The sequence below is a fragment of the Myxocyprinus asiaticus genome, chromosome 38 (assembly GCF_019703515.2).
Source record: "Myxocyprinus asiaticus isolate MX2 ecotype Aquarium Trade chromosome 38, UBuf_Myxa_2, whole genome shotgun sequence".
Taxonomy (NCBI): Eukaryota; Metazoa; Chordata; class Actinopteri; order Cypriniformes; family Catostomidae; genus Myxocyprinus; species Myxocyprinus asiaticus.
The window spans coordinates 12,545,029-12,568,890 of NC_059381.1; the positions used below are offsets into that span (position 1 = coordinate 12,545,029).

Below are 23,862 nucleotides of genomic sequence, written 5' to 3' on the forward strand. Positions count from 1 at the left end.
AAAGAGACTTTACAACATCAATCAACATGTCTCAAGTACAGAAAAGAGTGGGGTCTGTACCTGAATTTAAAAGGTGGCTGAAGCCAGTAATTGGGGATGACTGTTGGGCATACTGTGCGTACTGCAAATCAGATATGCTTGCAAAAATGTATGACATCAAAAAACATTGTACTACAGCAAAGCATATAAATAAATCAAATCCATACAACCCCACAAAGCAGTCTACATTACCACAGCTAGTTAAGAAAGTGGATAACTGCAAAAGTGCAGAAGCTAATATGGTGATGGCCATTGCGGAGCATTGTTCACTGCTAGCATGCGACCATTTAGGTATGGCTTGCAAAGCTGCATTTTCAGATTCTGTGGCAGCGACAAACTTCCAAATGCACAGAAATGATTAGGGGAGTATTGGCTCCATATTTTCTGAAAAGGATAACATCGGATGTGGGGGATGAGAAGTTCAGTCTCCTTTTGGATGAGTCCACTGATGTCAGTGTCTCAAAATACCTGGGTGTGGTGATTCGATATTTTAGTGCTAAAAAAAGAACACTTGTGTCCACATTTCTGGGGCTGGTTGAATTGGAGGCAGGCGATGCCAGATCAATGGCAAGGCGATAGTTGAGTTTCTTGAAAAGTGTAACCTTAAAAAAAGAGAATCTTCAGGGTATTGGCACTAGGGCTGCCCCCTGATAGTCCACCAAACGTTAGTCCATGAGAAGAGTCTTGGTCGACCAAGTTTTGATTGGTCGGTTGGTCGCAGAAAAAACTCAACATAAAAACGACGAACACCGTATTACCGCTGGTTGGACGCTAGGTAGTACTATGGGGTAATTTTCGTTAAGCAGGGTTAGGGTTAAGCCTACACAATAAAGCAAGACACCTTGATTTTAAACTTAATTTATTATTTATTTTAACTAAAAATTAAAATGAAACTGGAAAAGAATAAGTGCAATTAAAATGTGTGTTGTTCAACTTTTTGAAAGATGGTTTTACAACAGTTGTCAACATCTCTGGCAAAGAACCTACTTCATCTGTGCATTTTCTACAGGTCAGGTATTTCGTTATCCGGGAAAATACATCATGTGTGTGAATAAATTCGTTTTGTTCCCTCCTTCACGGTATATATATATATATATATATATATATATATATATATATATATATATATATATATATATATATATATGTATATTACATTGGAAACCCCCGGGCTGAGGGATCGGTTAATATTCTTGCTTTGGTGATTTTGCATTGAAAATTAAATTAAATTATTTAAAAAACGAAAAACTTAAATCAAATACATTTCTAAATTCAAATTGCACTCCAAACGAAACAAAAATATATATATATATATATATATATATATACACACACACACACACACACACACACACCTTTCCATTTACCATCAAGTATACGTCTAAACATGCAGGCGGAAAATTACTTACACAAATGAACACATAAAAACAATTATAAATGTAAAAATAATCATTATGATTATAATATTCACTGATATATAAATCATGGTTCAAGGTGAACGTGTTTTTGTATTATTTTATGTTTTAATCACAGATATATAGGCTGCAGAATTGTGGTCACAATGAACTGCACTGTGGAAATAAAGTGAACTGAACTCAAAGCACCTCCTGAGCTGAGATATCTGAGGTCATTTGCAGCACTCATAGATGACACTGTTCTTGCAAAAAATAAATCAAAAAAATTCAGAAGACAGAAACAAAGAAAGAGTGACAACCTTTTACAAACGCGTGTTCCATGAGACTGGACTCATCCATACAAACATGCACATAGATGGCTTTTCTGTCATCTGTTCTTAATAATATAATAAAGTGTGTTTCTTCTAGTGCCTGTCTGTGTGTCTACGGGCAAATTATTTGTAAGATTAATTTGATAATAATAATAGCCTAATAATAATAATAATAATTTAATACATTAATGGGAAACGAGCCAAATATCATCTTGACATTATCAAAGGCATCAGCTATTGTTGATCACTCTGACCATCGTCGATCCCCGAGATCATCCTCTGTCAGAACAACCCTAGCCTGTAGACTGATTTTCATGCAAAGGGAGCGGGTTGCTTTTGCCGGGAAAATCCAAAGGATGTGACGTTTTGCACGCTGCCTTGCCTCAGTGCTTCCGCTATTTAACAGTGTCAACAGACAGTCTGCATTGTCACTACATGCATCACTAGGTAACGTTATCTTAGAGATGGAATCCAGCAAACGGCCGGCTCCAAACACAACACCGACTCCTACACAAACTCAGAGTCAGCCAAAAACTAGAGTGAACATCGGCAGGGCATTTGATTCCTGGAGGGACCTTCATTCGGTTTTGGGGATCAAAACTGACCCTGAATTGGCATTCTTCTTATTGGACAGGTAAGCTTACATAACTGCAAAGCATGTGAAATATAGTGCCATAAGGATTGATCTGTGTAATTTTAGCTAACTTGATCTTGCCTGCTAACGCTTACGAATTGCAAGCTACCTGCAATGTATCATGCAAAGAAAAGTGATTACTTCAAACTACAGTCTCACATAGTCAGACCTATATCCACACTTTGTTTTAGCCCTGTTCCAGCACTGGAGAGTCAAATATAATATACAGTCTCAAAGTTTGTAGTAAAACAATCATAATTGTATAATTTTAATTATGCTACCTTATCTGTCATCATGATGCCGGTGAATCACGTTCAGTCTCTTTGTTTTGGTTGATGCTCGCGTCCCTATGGAGTGTGTGCGCCCGCGATCACGAACAACAGGCTGCAGTTCACTTAACGGCCACAGGTATCATTAATAACAAGGGTTTCTGAATCTTACATACTGCACCTTTAAGTAATTAAATTAATATCATAAACGTGCGACAACTAGGAAAATCTTTGGTCGGGGGCAGCCCTAATTGGCACTGATAATGTGTCTGTGATGACTTGGGTGCTCAAGATTTTAAAGGAAGAATGTGCTTTGCCCAATTTGGTACTCATCCGCTGTGTGTGCGCCATTCTTTACAATTGGCTGTCAGTGTAGCATCCAAAGAAACCATCCCTAGGAGTGTTGAAAACAGTAACTCATATATTGGACCAGTGGGAAGAACTGAAACTCCACTTTGAGTTCACCAAGACCAGTGAGCATTGCTACATGGCAGATGTGCTCCTTGCCATGGACAAGACTAACTATGTCTACCATACATTCTTAAAATCAATCCTGTCTGAAATATAAGTTGCAGTGAAGTCATTTGAGGGAGAACAAACAGATCCTGTCAAGCTTTTGGACAATCTGGTACACCTCTTATCATAAATTTGCAGCAGAGTAGACAACTCTATGGCAAAAACTGATGTCCTGAAGGATGCTATTGATGGACATCTCAGTCCAGCACCATACCTTGGGTACCTTTTTGAGAGCACAATGTCCTAACTCAGTCTTGCGCCAGAGGACGAAAGGTCATTCGGAGACAATGCATCAACTATATTGTTGCTTTAAGCAAGGAGCTGCAAGCAAGGCTCCCAGACCACCAAGAAGCCTTACGAAACATGACTTTGTTCAGTGTTAAGGAAACACTAAACACAATAAAGGCACTCAGCTACTGGGGTACCAGCCCCGGACAATTGACAAAATTGTTTCCCAATGGAGAAACATCCATTTGTTTAGATGGGAATCAACTGAAAATACCATGGAGTTTTGGAGCGAAGTGTATACCTACACAGACTCTTCCGAGTCAAAACCATTTGAAGAACTGGGCAAAGCTGCACTCGCTGCCCTCTCCTTGCACACTCAAATGCAGAGCTTGAACGGCTGTTCAGCCAAATGAGTGTGGTCAAGTCAAAGTTAAGAAATAGAATGTCACTGCACACTCTCAACTCCATACTCCTCGTGCGATATGGACTGAAGCTGGCTGGTGATACCTATTACCAGCATAAACATCCAAGTGAAGCTGCAACAGTTTGGCACCACAGCAGTATACAGCTTTAAGGCCACTCCATCCTCTTCTGCTGGTACCAGCTCATTGACAGTGCAGTTGGACAGTGAAGATGAAGAGGATTTCCTTGCCAATCTATGTGATTCATCATATGCAAGGACTGGATTTTCTGGAACTGGCGGAGACAAGTCTGATGGTGGCAGTGTGCACTGCATTGTGAATGAGAAAAGTGCTAGAGGAAATCATTGGACAGCTAGCCAGCCAAGCAGCACACCAGCCTGGAGAGAGTTGGAGAGAGGTGCCTAGCAGTACACACATCATATTTAAGTTAAGTTGCTAGTTGCAATTGTTCAATAATTGTGCATTTTTGGTACACCTTGTTATTAGCATGTACCTATAATTTCTGATCAGTTAGGTAGCATATTAACTAACTACCAATACACTGCTTAAAACTATAATTGTTCAGAATGTGTAGTTTCACTAATTAATAAGACAATACATAAAATGTAATTGTTCAAAAATGTGTAACTGTTCAATAATTTAATGTTGTATTTAAAAATAAAAAAATATGATAACAAAAAATGTGTTGTGTTTATATTACTTTTACAAATAATATATATGTTCATATTACTTTTACGAACAAATCTAAATTAACATATTTCAAATCATATTTTTTGCTGAGATGGCCAGTCGTCAATTTGAGTAACCTCTACGTAATGACGCAGTTTTGCGTCGCAGAACTGCTGAACCGGATACGTAATGACGCCATCGTGCTATGACATCACAACATAATTTAGCAACTTTTAGCAACAAATCGACCTGCCTTTAGCAACTTCCCCTGAAAATTAGTTGGCAACACTGCACGGCGGGCAGTTTAGTCAGTTGCAACGTGGTGCATCAAATAAATGCAGGAGAAGTTCTGTTCAAACATTAACTTGTCTCCGTTTCTTATTTTATGATATACAAGTGTTTAGGCGAACCCAATACAAACGCTCTGTTACATTTCCTATGTCAAAAGTTCTGGCCCCGGAGGAGTCAAAACAACAGAAAAAAGGTAAGAATCTAACTAGATAAGAACACATTTACTTAAGAATGATTTAATGTTGGTATGTTGAGGAAAAATGCTTGTTAAATGAGCTGATTCATGTTTATGAGCCATGTATTGTAAGTACATTTGTAATGCTAGTCCTGCCATAAATCAATGATTAACTGCCACTTGAGCAGTGGCGGGCCGTGTTAAGTCTAGGCCTTCAGTGTGATTCATGCCATTGAGAAAACACAGTTTCACAATGAATAAGACACACTATGCTTTTGGGCATCATACATTACGTTGCAGCTAACTAGTAATACCAATTTACATTTTAAAAACACGTCCACGCACGAAAGCCAGAACTTGAAACGACACTTAATGCTCAAGCAAGCCTAATTTTAACTGCAGCATGACTGTTTTGTGAAATGAACGTCTCCCGAACAGACATTCAAAAATCATAGTTTTTCATATGAATCTACCAAGGAGGTCTGTAATACCTAGAAAAACCTATTTAATAATATTTGCGATTTAAATGTAGCTTGCAATAAATTTAGTTTCGTCAGGGTACACGGTAATGCTGCGTTACATTCAAGTTGGATGTGGGATATTTCTACTTGATATCTCCGACCATAAATGCATTCCATTCCCTGATATTTGGAAGATGACATTTAAGGCAGTGCTCGAATTGAGGGGGGGCTGGGGGGATCCGGGACCCCCCATAAGGCATTAGGGACCCCCCATAAGAAGTAAAACATAGACTTAGGGGGGTCCCCAAGATACTTAGATTTTAGTAAAAATAATGACAAATCTGATTAAATTCATGCAGTAGATTAAATTCATGCAGTCAACCATAAGCGCTATGTTTGGAGAGCAGTCAACAAGTATTGTGCTCCTTGATTTTATCATTATGATTTAAAAAGGAGCCAAACAACTATGTGATAATAAATGGCTTCATATGATCACTATCCTTAAATAAAAGACATGCATGATCAGTCATATTTTCAAAATCAATGCCAAAAGTTCACAGTTTCTGCCAGGGTATGCAAACTTTTGAGCACAACTGTATATTTGCCATAGTTGCCCTTTTGGGTCTGTTGCTTTGTCACCCTCTAAATCCAGTATTACTTGGAGTAAGCCATTTAAAAGAATAGTAGCTTATCTCTCTTTGTTATATAACATTGTACTGAAAATGTATATTTTTTTTATTCTTTATCAACACAAAAGCCTGTTCTTTTATGTAAGCCTGTTTTTAATAAATAGTATATAGTTATGCATATTATGATCAAATAAATATATTGTATATTTTGTATAAATTGTATATTGTGAGACCACCCCCCCACCCTCTTATGGTGGGGACCATCCATAAGACTTGATTAAATTCGAGCACTGGTTTAAGGAAACAAAACTGCAACGCTCCCTTTAGCTTAGCAGGGGTTTGACTCTCATTAGAGATGTCTCCTAGCAACCCAACTGATAAACAATGCTGCAGCGCTAGCATTTGTGCTACAGGTGTATGATTATCAAAAGAGATTATAAAGTTTTATACACCTGTTTCTGCAGGCGTTTGTTAAACAAGCTTTAGTATCATGTAATGTGGAAACAAACTAATTTATCGATATGAATAAAGTGAATTTTTATCACTTACTTTGTATATCTCCCTTAATGTCCACATGTTTGTGTGATATCTTGGCTGCTTGTAAGCGTCAAGGAATAAATTCTGACTGGATAACTTTTCGTTTTTCTCTATTTGTTTGTAGATTCATTAAGAGTGGAAAGCGATTAAAAATACATAGGCAAAAAGGCGATTGAGGTTGAAAGGATGAAAAATATTTATTTATTTGGCATGTTAGGCCAGCAGAGAAGGCTTTGCTGGCCCTGAGAAATCGCCACTGCACTTGAGTTATGTAAGCAATATACTTTTGGTTGAATTTTAGATGAATTCAGCCAAGGAGCTTTAGTTGTGGACTCACTGATATAGCTTTGTTTGTTTTGTGTTATTGGGATTAATAATATGTTATTGTGTGTGTTTGTGTCAACAGTTTAGAAATGCAGACGTCAAAGAAACATTGTACGCTGTACGTCGTTACGTACAATTTCAAATCTTTGTCAAGACTGCCATGCGCGAGAGAGAGCGCCAAACTGGAAAATGTAAGCTGTAAGTCGTTATTTTATTTGTTTGTTTAGTAATTTTTGAATATATGAAGGTATAATTGACTGTAGATTTACTGAAAATTAATACGCATTGGAGGTGTTAATCCAGACACAAAACGCCGCGACTGTTACACCACAGGTGTGCATTAACTTTAAAAACTTGGACGGTTTTGATTAAGGTTTTCATCTTGGGTTGATCACTTTCTGTATACCTGTAACTTAGTGATGCTGTGTTGTGGATGGGGGCATGATAGAGACATGCCTCGTAAAAAATTCAAACATTCGCGAAGGTCTGGAATCAATAATTCCGCTCATCCAAAGATTATCTCATACAATTATTTTAGCACATCTTTCAGATTTTCGTTCACACAGCGCTCTTCTTCAGGGTTTTACTACATTAATATTAGCCTAACTGTACTATCCTTGTCTTTAACAACCGTTTTTCTTTTCTTTTTCTTTTTTTTTTTAACAACAATGATTTCACTACAGTTATACTGCAGTATCCTTATAGTAACCATGGTTTTAATAAAAGAATATTGTAGTAACTGACTGTATTAATCATGGTTAATTTTGTGATTCTGGTTTTACCTCAAATACCATGGTTTAACTATGATTACTAAAACCTTGGATAGTTTTTGCTAATATCTGACAGTCTTTTTTTCTTTACTTTGATAAGACTTCTCAGATTTGAATCCTGACTCCACTTCAAAGCTTGAAGAGAACTGGGTGCCTGTGTTTAAGAACAAGATCCTGCACAATAGAGAGAAGTGGCTCTTCATCTTCTGTCCAATGTGTAAACTATGACAGCAGGTATTGGGGATAAAGAACATTATCTGTATTTAAGGGAATAGCAAGACTGTGCTGTCATTCAGGTTTAACTTTTTAAATTATGTAAGGAAATCGTTTACCCCAAATTAAAAATTCTGTCATTACTTTCTTGCACTCATGCCATTACACACCAAAGGAGAAACTGCTTTTATGTCCATTTTGGTGGTTGACAGACTGGTCACTATGTCCTGACATCGTATGGAAAAAAAGGAATTTGAAGAACATTTAAAACATTTTTGGTCCATTGAAAAAATAACAACATACAAGTTTAGTACAGCATGAGGTTAAAGTATATAACTAATCAAGAGTAGGATTCTTATTAAGAGTAAGTGATAACATTTTCATTTTGGGGTGAGCTATTCCTTTAAGAAATTTAACATAAATTAATTTCACATCACACATCCAAATGTCATAGCAGTCAAATTTTCTTAACAAGACTTCAGCTTTTTTAGTTTACATTGAACAATTGTACGTTCTCGTTTTATTGTAGACAAACAAGTTGACATCGACTTTCAGGTCCATATTGTGCTCTCAGCATTGGTACATGATTGGAAGGAAAATGTATGGACCAAGCTTCACAGGAACCAGGAAAGCCTTCACTGACATGCAGCCTGTAATTTAACACAGACATTTCTAAAATCATAGAATTAAATACTTGCACATACACATTTGCATGGACACATACCCACTTGTATGTGTCGCAAACAGTATGCCATTGCTCCGCTGTTTCGAACTTTTTTTTGGGCCGGAGCGAAGATTAAAAAAGAACTTCTCAGTGAGTATGCCAGGGCCTTTAGGGAAGCCTTTAGAAGGAAATACAGTAACACTACAATAAGTTTCTAGGCCTATTTGTTAACATAAGAAAATGCATTTCTTGCCCTTGATCCATCTGCAGAGCACTGTACAGGTACACTACTCATGTACACGCTTTATAGATGACGAGAGAATTATTATTTTTAGGGTGAACTATTTTAACCACTCTGTGTTCACTGTAATGCATTTCATAAATTTACATTAACCCAAAATATTGTTAATTGCTACTTTTAATGTAGTAAATGTTAACAAATACAAAGTTATTGAAAGTGTTACTGAAAATATTAAATACTTAAGAAGAAGCACTAGTAAATCATGAGAACCGTGTCAGATGCAATGATTTTGCTGCTCCTAAAGATGTGTACTTAAAGCTTTTAAACTTAGTTGAATTGATAATGCATTGATACACAGTCATTTCAGATTTTACAGGTTGGTTCCAGTGGCTGATTTCCTGCATGGTGCAAAAAATGCCATTTTTCCAGCAGTCAGTGCTTTCAAGCATTTGTTTTCATTCACTGAGAAGCACTTCAACAAAATACATTGTGGGGCACAGTGGACATTTGCTTCAAAGCATTCTACATCTTAAATATGAATTAACCCAAACAGAAAATGTAACCGTTTTGGTTTATCGCAAAAGAAATCTGTCCTTAAGCCGTTTCCATACAGAAATGTGTGTGTATCGCTAATTGTGTACCTTTCGCCTCCCAGTTGTCCCTATCCCCCCCCCGAAGTCTTTGTAAAATGGGGAGAGTATTGAGACAATTCATTGAAATTAGCCATCTTACTGGCATTTTAATTTCACAAATAAATGCAATCAAAGAGGAGGAATTGCAATCAAAAGGGAGCAGTTGCCCTTCTGATAGGACTGTAATATTAGTCCTGATGTTGCGCCTATCGCAGGTTGCCACCGGTTCCAACCCTAAAGCGAATCGTCATGGCCCTGTTCAAGCTGGCAACCTGCACCATGTAGTGGGGGAAAACTTTCGGTCTCAGTATAAGGACCATCCATCGATGTGCTGTGTGCACAGCTATTAAAGAAATGCGGTGTAATATCAGGGTTTACATATGATACATTCCTTATATTCACTAGGCTATTTTAAACAATCATCTAATCTAAAGCATTGCCATCATAACTGCATTACGTCCTGCATATTTGTCCAGCAACTTTTAACTACCAACTGAATTTGATTGTCATCTAAAATAAATTTTAGCGTCATAATGAAATTTACATTTTCTGAATTAGCTCAGCAAATGCGATCAGAGGTAAAGAGGGTTAGATTTAAACATTTTAAAAGTTTAAAAATGTTCAAAAGCTAGTTTTCTGAAAGTGAACTCAGCATTGGACAAAAAGTTCTGATAGTTTATAGTCTTGAAAAAAATAGTGTAAAACATTCTGAGAATGTCATTCAGCCGACTTTTTTCTAATTTAAGTTTGTGTAAAGAAAAGGCAGGTATATAGGCCTAACAGTATAATTATTACAGGGAATTTTGCTGGCATTTTTTTTTTTTTCAAAAGTAAGCTAAACAATAATTTTATAGAATTGGGCTATGTTAGTGTTCCTAAAAAGCACACTGATGCTTTTCTCCTAGTATTGTGTATTATTATAAATTTAAGACATCTTTGTGCATGGAAATGATATGTTTTATGTATTGTGTGCTAATTTCATGACTGTCAACTATTATTTTGAATGGTGTGCAAAAGCAACTTTAATAAATGGATGGCTACCGTGATTAATCACAAAGAGTGGCCATTTATTTGTTCTCCGTGCACTTGTCGATGACAGGTGCATGATACAAGATAATTGTGTTGGCACTCCTGGAAGTGCCATGACGCAGATGTGTTTGCAGCATTGGATCTGTGCAGGTATGCCGTTAAGACCAATCCATAACAGTGCGAGTAATGCTTCACGTACAATTAATTGGCTTTCAAGGATGTATACCTTGTCGTCATGATTAACACAGGCTAACCATTGGGGTAAATTCTGTCATGTGACACATTTTTGCGTTAATGCCTATTTTCTCAACAAAAAGTGTTTCCAAACCAGTTTTTCATGACATTTGAAGTATCAACTTCAATGCGCTAAAGTTAAATGGAAAAAATATTATGTCGACACTTGTGAAATTTTAGCGACAGTTACGTTTCCATCAGCTGTATCGGTAAAAATGTTGATGCGCTACACCTTTTGTCGCAAAAAAAAAAAAAAAAACTTGGATGGAAACATGTTAACAGCCCATGTTGGGTCTTTGAGCACTGGCAGGATGACAAGGTCAAGAGGAGTCCACACAAGTAGGTGACAACTGTTAGCTCTAGTCAGGTGTAGGTTGCTCTGGATCTGATGCCAGTAGTTATGAGTTTGTTTTAGTGTCAGGGAACCAGCCACTTCATCCAAATCCAGAAAAGAAATTCTCTACTCTCTGCTGCCTGCAGGAGAGTCTTGGTTCTGGCTGACAACGGACACTTCACCTCAACAATGCAATCACCAGATACTGTCCCATCTGGAGATCCACTGAGCCGGCCACTGTCAGACAGGAACTGTCCCCTCTCCTGGAAAACGACACCAGTGTGCACCATGTATTGCTGCTTTGCCCTCAGCTTGGGCATAACCTGGGATTGTCACCAGCCCATCAAACGTCTTGATTGTAGTGTCAGATATTTCCAAAAAAATAAATAAATGTTTTGTTGCTTTCCTTGTAAATCAGTGAGGTTAAGTGAGGTCTCCACATACTTTTGGCCACGTAGTGAAAAAAAAATACCTTTAAAATGGACAGTCAGATGTCTGTGATTTGCAAGGGTTTACATGCATATCTGTGTAGTTGTCATGGGCCTAAACTATGTAAAGTTTGTTTTTAACTACACATTACACCAGTTTGAGAATTGAGAAATTTCTCAATTATGAGAAATTATGAAACTTCTGACATTGTACAAAATTATTGAGTGTGGGATGACCCTAGCTGAATTGTCACTGATTTAATGTAGTGTAATTGTGATGTTTCTGGTAACATGGAGGGCATATCAAAGTACAAAAGTTGTTCCTGAGGCGTTTCTGGACACAAAATCCTTGGGGTGGGGTACAATAGGGTTCAAAACAGTGTTGCTATGAATGCAAACTTTAATACAGTGAAAAAAGACACTATTAGCATAACATAAATAAATATATATAAATTAAAAAAAAAATCCAACATTCTTTTGAATGTCCATTACTAAAATAAAATATTTGATGCCATGAGTGTACCTTCATTTACTATTACTATTATTTTGAATGGCCATGGAAAATGAAGCAGTGTGATAATTTTACCTGGTCGCAAAAAGTAGTCCGTTAATTTACCTGATGAACTTTCACCTTTTGCTGACCCTTTATTCTTCGCAGAGCTAATGTGTGCTTCTAAATCACTTGCACCTTTATTAGCAACTGACATATAAGTGCCAGCTTTTGTTTGGGCATTGTTTCTACTCAGCTGTCATTTGCTGCTGTCAAGCAACTGTTTGATGCCGAGTACAACAACGCTTCGCGTTCGCGGAGAGATTGACAGGCAGGAATTTGGCCAATAGTTGCTGCAAGCCTCTTATAATCGACCAATTGGTGTACGAGAAGGCGGGACTTTCAAAGAAGGGTTAAAGCAATGCAAATATGCGCGCGCACACAATAAGTATTAGACCAGATGCACATCATAATGCAACTAAAGCCGAATCCCAGACATTTTCGCAAATTTAGAAATTTGGTCCAGACGCTTTTTTAAGGTCCGAAAAAGAGGACATGTCTGGGAAAAAGAGGACGTATGGTCACCCTAGGTAACTGTTATGCCACACATGATGAAAGTTTATTATGTGGACCTGCTGGACCAATTGTTGACCGGCCCACTGGGAATTCTCCCAATCCGCCCGATTAGCCACTCCGGCCCAGATTATAAAAAACTCTGCAGCCACACTTTTGGGGAACGATGCTGTACATTGGCCATTTTACAAGAAATTTTCGGGTCAAAATAAAACGCTATTGTTGATATTGCAATCAACCGATTAATAAGTATATTTAAATAATACAAACTAGATTGCTTGCCTCTTTCAACTTGTCTGTGGAGTTACTCATTTTAAATGAGTAATAGTAATAGTGAATAGTAATACATTTTCCACTTGCTCCATAACAAGCTTAAATGTGATCTTTTTGAGGACTTTTTTTTTTTGTGATATATATATATATATATATATATATATATATATATATATATATATATATATATATATATATATATATATATATGCTTTACCGCTTGTTACAGTAACACAAAGTTATGTTTTGCTGACACCTAGTGACGAAGATGCAGCTTCACACAAGAGTAAAACTTCTGTTACTGACTCCACTGCAGAAACGTGCTATTTACAATGAGCCATTAATAATTTCACGAATGAAAGCTACCAGTTTCTTTATTTGACGTGGACAAGCAAATTTTTTGATCCTCAAATATACATATGGGGAGCATGATTTATCTAGTATAGTTTCATATTACAATTTGAAAGCTTCAGGCAATGTTTGCTAAAACTACAGACACAAAATATAGATTTACACTTTCTGATAAAACTGAGTGGTTCTTGCCTGTGCAAAACACGCGGCCACGAAGCTAGGGTGGCGCCAGCAGATGCCAATAGCCCTCTGCGGTTTCTAAAGTGCGGATGCTAATGTAAGTAAATGGGATTTTATCATCCTCCAGGTAAAGTCTGGTCGCTTTTTGTGGTATAATTTATGTTCGTAGCACAAACAACATTACAGAGTTACACGGTATTAAAGTTTAATACTTTACCGGTCAAAAATTTTGAAACACTTATTCTTTATTATATATATATATATATATATATATATATATATATATATATATATATATATATATATATATTTTTTTTTTTTTTTTTTTTTTTTTTTTTTTACATTTTAGAATAATAGTAAAGTCATCAAAACTATGGAATAACATAAATGGAACTATGGGAATTATGTTGTGACTAAACAAAATCCAAAATAATTCAAAACTGTTATATTTTAGCATCTTCAAAGTAGTCACCCTTTGCCTAGAATTTGCAGACATGTACTCTTGACATTTTCTCAACCAACTTCTTGAAGTATCACCCTGGGATGCTTTTTAAACAGTTTTGAAGGAGTTCCCATCTATATCTATACTTATTGGCTGCTTTTCTTTATTATTTGGTCCAAGTCATACATTTCAAAAACTTTTTTTTTTTTTTAATTAAATTTTAGATTTATAATGAAATAAATTAATATGGTGGCACAATTATATTTTTGTCTACAAAACTAATTTCAAACATTTAAACATACGCCTTCAGATCAAAAGATTTTTAAGATCATGAGAAACATTTCAGTCAAGTGTTTCAAAACTTTTGACCAGTAGTGTAGGTCTATATTTAGTAAAAGGTTAGAATATGTTCAAATAGCATCCCTAACCTTAAAGGAATAATTCACCCAAAAATGAAAATTCTCTCATAGTTAACTCAGTCTAGTGCCATCCCGGATGTGTATGACTTTCTTTCTTCAGCAGAACTCAAATGAAGATTTTAAGAAGAATATTTCAGCTCTGTTAGTTCAATGCAAGTAAATGGGTGCCAACATTTTTAAGCTCCAAAAATCACATAGGTCAGCATAAAAGTAATCCATATGACTCCAGTGGTTAAATTAATGTCTTTTGATTGGTGTGGGTGAGAAATCAATATTTTAGTCCATTTTTCAGAATCAGAATGAGCTTTATTGCAAAGTATGCTTCCACATGCAAGGAATTTTTCTTGGTGACAGAAGCTTCCAGTGCACAAACAATACAGCAACAAGATAGAGATAATAATAATAAAAAAATAGAATAAAAATAAAAGCGAATAGAAATATAAGTATATATAGAAATACACAATAAGACAATATATATATATATATATATATATATATATATATATATATATATATATATATATATATATATATATTAGTATGTACAAATACAAATCTGTTATATACAGTGCAAGGGAATGTAATGCAGAAGAGGTAGGATATGTTAAATAATATAATTGACTTGGCTGTGTATTGCACGTAATTATAGTGTAGTTTTTAACTGTTCATGAGATGTATAGCCTGAGGGAAAAACTGTTCTTGTGCCTGATGGTTCTGGTGCTCAGTGCTCTGTAGCATCAGCCACAAGGCAACAGCTCAAAAAGGTAGTGGGGAGGGTGAGTGGGGTCCAGAGTGATTTTACCAGCCCTTTTCCTCACTCTGGAAGTGTACAGTTCTAGAAGGGAGGGCAGGGGGCAACCAATAATCCTCTCAGTCTCCAAACTGTCCTTTGTAGTCTTCTGATGTCCGATATCATAGTTGAACCAAACCAGACAGTTATTGAAGTGCAGAGGACAGACTCAATGACTGCTGAGTAGAACTGTATCAGCAGCGTCTGTGGCAGGTTGAACTTCCTCGACTGGTGAAGGAAGTACAACCTCTGCTGAGCCTTTTTCACAATGGAGTCAATGTGGGTCTCCCACTTCAGGTCCTGTGAGATGGTAGTGCCTAGGAACCTGAATGACTCCACTGCTGCGACAGTGCTGTTTAGAATGGGTAAATGTTGGGGTGTTCCTCCTAAAGTCCACAGTCATCTCCTCTGTTTTGAGCGTGTTGAGCTCCAGGTTGTTTTGAATGCACCAGTGAGCCAGTCGTTCAACCTCCCTTCTGTATGCAGACTCATTGTTATCTTGGATGAGGCTGATTTTACTAAACATTCTCCACATTCACTTTCACAGTCTTCTTGCGTTTTTGGTGATTCACATCACTATTGGGCAGTGAGAAGAATTTCTAGCAAAAATTTACTTAAATATTGATCTGTTTCTCACCTATACCTATCATTTCACTTCTGAAAATATGGATTTAACCACTGGATTCTTATGGATTACTTTTATGCTGCCTTTATGTGGTTTTTGGTACATCAACATTTTGGCACCCATTCACTTGCATTGTGTGGATCTACGGATCTGAAATATTCTTCTAAAAAGTTTAATTTGTGTTCTGCTGAAGAAAGAAAGTCATACACATCTGGGATGGCATGAGGGTGAGTAAAGGATGAGATAGTTATCTTTTTTGGGTACTCTGTCCCTTTAAGTGTTATGGCGCTTGCCTTAATCAACCCCTAAAATAAATAAATACATAATAAAAAATAAATAAATAAAAACACATAGTCCAACACGACCATGATTACTCACTTAATCTGTAAATGCAACATTTGAAACCTATTAAATTACATTAAATTAAAAAAATAAATAATATTTAAAACTTTTAAAATTTTCATTGAAAATCATCACAGTAACTCAAAAGGTAAATGTGCTGTAAGCGTTTTTTTGTTCGTTTTGTTTTTAATTGGAATTGTATGCAGAAAAACTTCCTCCCTGAAAGATATAACTGAAATAAGTGTCCTGAGATATCTCACGGGTCTCTGCCACAGCACTACATGGTGTAAACAACAACAAAAAATGTGACCGCGACATATTCTTTGATCAGCCAATCAGAAGACTTGGATGTGCTTTCTGCCTGTCAATCATTTTGCACGTTCTCATAGTGTAGTATTTGAAGCAGATCATTCAGGTTTAATGTCATATTCATATTCAGATATTACAGTTGTCAGCAAAGGGTGCTATTGTTGTGCTTGACAACCATGAGGAGACGCACTGCAGCTCTGCTGTTCGGATTTTCCAAAGGCCTTTTTGCGTCCTTGAAATGCACTTCGGGAAGGTGACACCACTCGAAGAGTCGTTCCAAACAAAAGTAAGAAAGTACATTTTTTCACAAAGTGCCTTTTACAAGACTTTTATTGATGGGTACATTAAAACTTCCATGCTATCTTTAGAGAGCCCACATCAAGAGCTTTGTCCTTTGTAGTGAGTAGGGCATAGGCAGGGTTGGGGAGTAACGGAATACATGTAACGGATTACATATTTAAAATACAAAATGTAAGTAACTGTATTCCACTACAGTTACAAATTAAATCATTGGTATTTAGAATACAGTTACATTCAAATAGTATTTTTATTACTGAAGAGATTACTTTGCATTTTATTGTCATTTGTTTCATTTAATATTTAGTCCTTTCAGATGGAAAACATTTATACATATAAATGATGCGATCCAAAGAGCATTTGAACAGCAGTGAAACACTTCCTTATGATGTGTTACATTCATATGAGCAGACAGAGAAGTAAGTTTGGAGCAGAAGAAATAGAAATAAACCTTGTGTAAATTGTCAGCTTTACGCTAAGCTAAAATGCTATTTCTAGCCATTTTACATGCACGTTACCAGGCACGATCATATTTTTATTTTTTCAAGAAAATTCACGTTAGATCATAATTTCTTTTTTTTTTTTTCTAGTAAGACCTTTGATATTAGGGCAAAAAATCATATTCCTGATAATAATTTTTGTATTGTTTTCCTGTAAAAATATCTAAAAATCCTTAAAACATGGATTACAGCACAAACAGCACAGATTGATTTATCTTGTTTTAGAAACAACACTGCATAAGATATTTAGGTTTTTCAGAGAATGTATTTTTAACATGTGTGTTTTGTCTTACTGTACTGGCAGAGTTTTTATAGTCAAAACAAGTGAAAAAAATCTACCAGTGCTGAAGAAGTAATCCAAAGTATTTAGAATACGTTACTGACCTTGAGTAATCTAATGAAATTCATTACAAATTACATTTTACAGCATGTATTCTGTAATCTGTAGTGGAGTACATTTCAGAAGTAACTCTCCCAACCCTGGGCATAGGGATGATGACTTTCAATTGGAATTCACCCAGTTTCAAGCTATCTTTACAGTGTGGTGTTTTGGATAGAGCATACAAGCTAAGCTCAATCGACTGCATTTGTGGCATAAAGTTGATTACCACAAAAATATTTTCAACTTGTCCCTCTTTTTCTTAAAAAAAGTGGAGGTTACAGCGAGGCACTTACAATGGAAGTGAATGGGGCCAATTTTTGGAGGGTTTAAAAGGCAGAAATGTAAAGCTTAAAATTTGATAAAAACACATTAATTATTCTCTTAAAACTCATGTATTATTTGAGTTGTTCAGTCATTTTGGGGTTTATTGACATTACATCGTCATGGCAACGAAGTTGTAAAATTGGCTATAACTTTCCACAGCAAAGCTTATCACACTAAAATCATGTTAACATGCATATGGTTTACATCTTGTGGCTATACTTTTGAAACTGAGTATTTTAAAGTTTACGTATTGGCCCCCATTCACTTCCATTTAAAGTGCCTCACTGGAACACAGATTTTTGCTATTTTAAAGAAAATGAAGGATGAGTCCAAATTAATTTGTGTGGTAATCAGTATTATGCCACAAATGATGTCGATTGAGCTTAACTAGTATTGAACCCAGAATATTCCTTTTTTTATGCTTTATTCTAGAACATGGCAATTTACCATATTCATCATCTATGTATAAAAAGGTATACACAAATCCCTTAAAGATTCGTATTAAATACACCATCATTAGATAATCTACATTTCTATTATGTGATAAATACGTAGACGATGCAGTGTTTGTCTTTCATTGAAACTCAATGAAAATTTCAAACATTTCAATACTTAAACATAAAAAGACATAAAACAAATAAATGAAGAGATAAATAATGGCTCAGTCTCAGGAAAGTTCCAGAATGGCTAAAATCGCCTACAGCACCTTTAAGATTTCACTTTAAATGAATTAACTAGCCATGGAAACGGGTTTGTAAAGAATCTTTTTATTTTAAAACAAAAACATTCTACAAATAACTTTGCAACAGCACACATTTTACATTCATAAACAGGCAAACAATTGTCTAAAGGGGAAAAAAATACACAAAACTTCTACTCATAGAGAGATATTGTGGAAAATAAAGCACAGAATGAGCTAGCACCGAGACATGTTGCTGTGTTAGAGGCATAAAAGCAGGAACAATGTGGAGTCAATAAAACATGAGAAGCAAAACAATTTTTTGAAACAGAGAGAACCGGATGGCACTGAAATATTCCAGAGGTTAAAAAAAAACTAAACTAAAAAACTCCTGCACTTGAAGAGAGAGACCCCACATTAAATTTAGCGCAATGTGTTGAAAAATGTGGAGAGACTGAATGTAATTGCCGGAATAGAAAAAGGTCCCTTGAAATTGATGTGGTTTCTGCTCTTGCTATTCAATTCTATGTCAATAGGTGGCAGTGCCTGCACTGTACGACAGCTGTACAATTCCATAATTAAATGGGGAAGCTCTGAGGGAGGGGGAACCATTTTGTCCCGATCCTGTTCAGCTTTCCATGTTATCTCATAAAGCCATTTGAGTTAAAAGGTGAAGCATATATGAGAAATCTGTTCCTAATCACTAAAAATATATATAAAAGGTCATATATCATACATGTATTAAGCTACAAAGCTATGCAGCTGAGTCAGAAGTTGCAGTTAATTTACTGCTACATAAATGAATTCTGGGGCCCTTTTTACTTCAATAACATTTAATGAAGTATTGTTTGTTCATTTTTTTGTCCATTTGTTCCTTCGTTAATTTAGGCAATCTTTATACTTCATTAATTTGTGCTCTTAGGGCTTCTATAAATACACATCTATTAGTTTTGTTTAATAGAATTCTTGACATAAATATTTACAACCCAACGATAAGTAGTTTTCGGATGAGCATGCATTTCCTTCATCTTTTAAACTATTAAATAACACGTACCTGTGCACTACTGCATTTAAAACATGAACAGCGAGCAGAAGTTCGAAATGCCTCTTTATCCTCAACATTAATTCAATGTGGACCTGCGGAAGAAGTTACAAGCGCCCAAGAGATACTGACCGTGGCACTCTTTCAAGCTTTTTCTTTATATTTTCAGATTATTAACAATGACACCATTAGTTGCGAACATACATATGCAGTGATGGACACACTTTTGCGATTTTAATAAGAAACGACGACCATAGTGTGACTATAGTAAGCGACACACTCCGGGTAAACGTAGAAAGTCTTAGCTACAGAAGAACTCTGGGAGGATGACACTGAATCTGAACTGATCCAGTTTATTTGCTTGTAAAAAGGCTGGAAGTATTTGCTTGGTGAATTCATCTGGTGAACATATCAGTCACAATAAATGCTGCAGGAAACACTTGGCTGGATATTAGTAACAGGTATAAATAATACGTTATTACCAGTACATAATAAAATAAATACATCACTTACTTAAATATAAATAAGGAAATGGAAGAGGCAAGAGAAGACTTAAGGTATTCAATGCCATCGCAGCCTTGCACATATGGGTGAAAAATAAGACTGGCATAACTTGGGGCAGCCCAGTATAAAGGATATTCTGTAACAACCACGTTAAATGAAATGACTTATCTGAACTTTATACAAAATCCTAAACTCCTGACATACAAGTGAATATACCAAGAGCTGGAACACAATTCAAAACTTCGAATGGCAGATTACAGCACTGTTATGTCTGAAATCCACAATACAATTCATCTACTGAAGATTCGTTAAAAACAAAGTTCAGAGCTTTAGTTTAAACTACAAATGTGCATTGTGCCAGTCAGTATGTAGTCAAATAAACATAAGTGCAGATAGTTCCATGTCTTTTGTAAGTTTGAACATTTGGCAATACCAAAGGTTTAACGACACCAATGCAGGCCTCAGACCAACCTATATTTTGAAAGCCTGAGGTGAGTGCATCAAGTGACACTAGTATGCACAAGAATGAAAACAGCACCCTCTTCTGTAAGCCAGTGTAAAACCTCAAATGGGTCCAGTGTTGGGTTCTAAACCAATTGCGGGCACTACAGAGATACAATTCTCCAATGGCATCACCACCAGTTCCATAATGGGACATGAGTTCATGCCATGAGACCAACAGGCCCACAGGGACCCTGACCCTTACTTACAACTTCTCCATTATTTTGCTCTTTTACTCAGTAACAGAGTCTGAGTTTCTCTTAAGGTCTTTAAAAGTCATCACTCATATTTGTAGTAGCCTCTTTCTACCGCCTTGGATGCAATATGTTCTGCTGAATACCGCTGGTCCAGATCCAGCAGAGCTTGAAGTAAGGTGTTGATGTTTGCTCGAAGCCCCTCCTTCTGCATCCACACCCGTAGGAGCTCGTAGACTTTGTCCCCATGGTGAGGTGCCTCAGCTGTCTTAATGGCATTGTCGCTCACGCCGATGCTACGGAAGAACTTGTTGTGGATCCGCACGTCAAGGGTATCGAACAGATCGAAGCTCTTGCTCAGCGAGTCCTCCTCACCTACAAAAGCCAGAGCAATGAGACTTTAGAACTTGGCTGTTGGTTCTTAGTGAGAGTGCCGTTAATAGCATTAGCAAAGATACATCATTGATGTCTACAGAATACACTCTTGAATTAAAAAGGTAATGAGAAGCAGTAATGTTAAGTGTTTATCAGGAAGTTACTAATTGGCTCAAGGTTGACTTGCTTTAAAGGGATAGTTCACCCAAAAATGAAAATTCTCTCATCATTTACTCATCCTCATGCCATCCCAGATGTGCATGACTTTCTTTCTTCTGCTGAACAAAAAGGAAGATTTTCAGAAGAATGTCTCAGCTTTGTAGGTCCATACAATGCAAACGAATGGTGATCAGGCCTTTGAAGCTCCAAAAAGGAGATACAGTCAGCATAAAATTAATCCATAAAACTCCAGTGGTTTAATCCATGTCTTCTGGTTTTGGGTGAGAACAGACTAAAACATAACTCCTTTTTCACTGTACATCTTAACAGCAGTCTCCTTGGCGATCATGATATCAAGCTCGATTACACTTCCATCTAGCGCTCTGCACATGCGTCAAGCACTTGGAAGTGTAATCAAGCTTGAAATCATCGAATCATTAATGTGCCTAGAAACTGCAATGGCAAGTTGTAGAGTGAAAAAGGAGATACATTTTGGTCTGTTCTCACCCAAAACCAACTGGATCGCTTCAGAAGAAATTGATTAAACCACTGGAGTCTTTCGGATTACTTTTATGCTGACTTTATCTCCTTTTTGGAGCTTCAAAGGTCTGATCACCATTCGCTTGCATTGTATGGACCTACAAAGCTGAGATCTTCTTCTAAAAACTTTGTGTTCAGCAGAAGAAAGAAAGTCATTCACATCTGGGATGGCATTACAGTGAGTAAATGATGAGAGAATTTGAATTTTTGGGCGAACTATCCCTTTATTGTCAAAAATAAATAAATAAATGAAATCATGAAAGAACAAAACCACATTTGGAAGATTATGTTAACAGAGAAATATAGGAGTGAACTTAATGAACTAAGAGGAAAGTGCCATAAAAATCACTGCTTTGTATGAATCAGTGTTTATGAATGTGTCTATGCACAAAAGAATAAGTGGAGACTGTTTAAGTACTTTTAAAAGTGTTTATGTTAAACATCTCTTACCGAGTAGAGGAACAAGTTTCCTGGGAGGGCCATCATCCTAAAATAGGAGAAAGTAGGTTTGGTAATGTTGTAAAATTAGTTAACACAGTAAAATAACACTGATGCTAATGTATTTGGTACAAATGAAAAATGTCAAGAAATGTCCAGCTCATATTACATCAACAAGGATTTAACACATAATTTGTTGTAATAAATGTATTTCCATCTGATTTTAATGTGAAAAAGCATTGCATCTGGACAGAAAGATTTTAATTGCTGTATTACAGATCTTTTTTCTCATTATAGCAATTGTATAGAAAAATGTGATCAATTATCATGATAATAGCATCACAATGAAAAGAATATTATTGGTCCCTAAAATAGGCTTTATTTTCTTTTGGCAATTTACCCTTTTTTTATATATTTTTCTATTTGATTCTGGGGGTGATTCTGTTTGCAAACAAGCAAATTTACATGTGTTTTAAGGCATTATCTTTCCATTTCACAGTCTTTTGTTTTATAAAACTGTGTGATGAATCTGTGCCCATCTCATTCTTACTAACCCGTGCCCATGGCTCTGCATCTCTCTCTGTCTGTCTCAGTGCCTGGGGGCTTGACCGTGGTGAGTCCCCGATGCAGACTGCAGGAGGGAGGGCAGACAGGCTGGTTTGGGAAGAGCTGGTTGTGTTTGGCAAGCTGTCTCCCAGTCCCCGGTCCTCATCCTCCACCGGTATGCTCTTGTTGCCCGTTTCCTGCGTCTCCTGTGTCAACAAAGGGCGGGATTCTGGCCGTTGCTCCTCCGCCCTCTCTAATCCAGCATTGCGGTTGTTCTCCCTTTCCTCTTCTGATCTTGGGCATGCTACATCCTGAGAGGTGTCAAAAATAGCAGAATAAACCATAAATTGCATAATTTTGAATTCAAGTTGAATTAAAACACCATCATAACAACAAGAATAATTTATAATAATAATAATAGCCAACATTATCATTTCCAAAATTCTGAAGTTATAAATGTGTCATACATCTGTGCCATGATTACTCTTTTAGGATTTTATTAGCAATAATGATGTCGGACTGCACAGTATCCTGCTTATTAATTACCAAATAAATAAACAGATATTGATTGAGTTGAAATTATTTTATTATATGAGATGAGATCATGCAGTGAAATGAGAGACATGAAACTAACACAGCTATGTTGGTTCCCAGGGACAACAATTAATTATACAGTTTAGCTGTAATTATGCAAAAATAAATAACCACAGAATGCCTCGATTGACGAGTGATCAGAATAAAAAATTCCAGAGACCTGTTTAATAAATTAAAATAAGGCCAAACTAGCCAACAGACACTTACGATTGGCACCTTAACCTCGTTCAAATTTCCATCAGTTTCTGAAAGAAAAAGTAAAAAATATAAGCATTAAAAGCATTAGAAATTTTGACTTTCCACCTTACCGGTATATACCGATTTAATGCTTACATGCTAAAGTCTACAGTATTTATACCCAAAATATGTCTCGTTATAAATGTATCATCTGTCATTTATGTGTTACTCAACACAAAAATTAGAAACAGATTTCTAACATACCACTTTGTCTATGCTGACGCTTCTTCCAGAAATATATTCCAAATCCAATCACAGCAATCAGAATTAAGATTGGTAGAACAACTGCTT

General features: G+C 36.3%; 1 protein-coding gene and 1 long non-coding RNA gene across 3 annotated transcripts in view; one reads left to right on the plus strand and one right to left on the minus strand.

Moving 5' to 3' along the window:
- Positions 1-4,727: 4,727 nt before the first annotated feature.
- On the plus strand, positions 4,728-11,967 carry LOC127428630 (uncharacterized). Of its 2 annotated transcripts, none has more exons than XR_007895119.1 (4): positions 4,728-4,987; positions 7,003-7,118; positions 7,791-7,924; positions 11,184-11,967. It is a non-coding gene; the product is annotated as an uncharacterized LOC127428630 (long non-coding RNA). The 2 variants fall into 2 exon arrangements; XR_007895118.1 differs by lacking the exon at positions 11,184-11,967 and adding an exon at positions 8,433-11,166.
- Positions 11,968-18,510: 6,543 nt separating this feature from the next.
- Positions 18,511-23,862, minus strand: part of tnfrsfa (tumor necrosis factor receptor superfamily, member a) — a 36,633-nt gene continuing 31,281 nt past the window's right edge. The window contains exons 6-10 of the mRNA XM_051677092.1: positions 23,776-23,856; positions 23,542-23,579; positions 22,749-23,051; positions 22,207-22,243; positions 18,511-21,057 (exon numbers count right to left, since the gene is read on the minus strand). Of these exons, the coding sequence (XP_051533052.1) occupies positions 20,768-21,057; positions 22,207-22,243; positions 22,749-23,051; positions 23,542-23,579; positions 23,776-23,856 (749 nt within the window). The 3' untranslated portion in view covers positions 18,511-20,767. The remainder of the gene's footprint in view (positions 21,058-22,206; positions 22,244-22,748; positions 23,052-23,541; positions 23,580-23,775; positions 23,857-23,862) is intronic.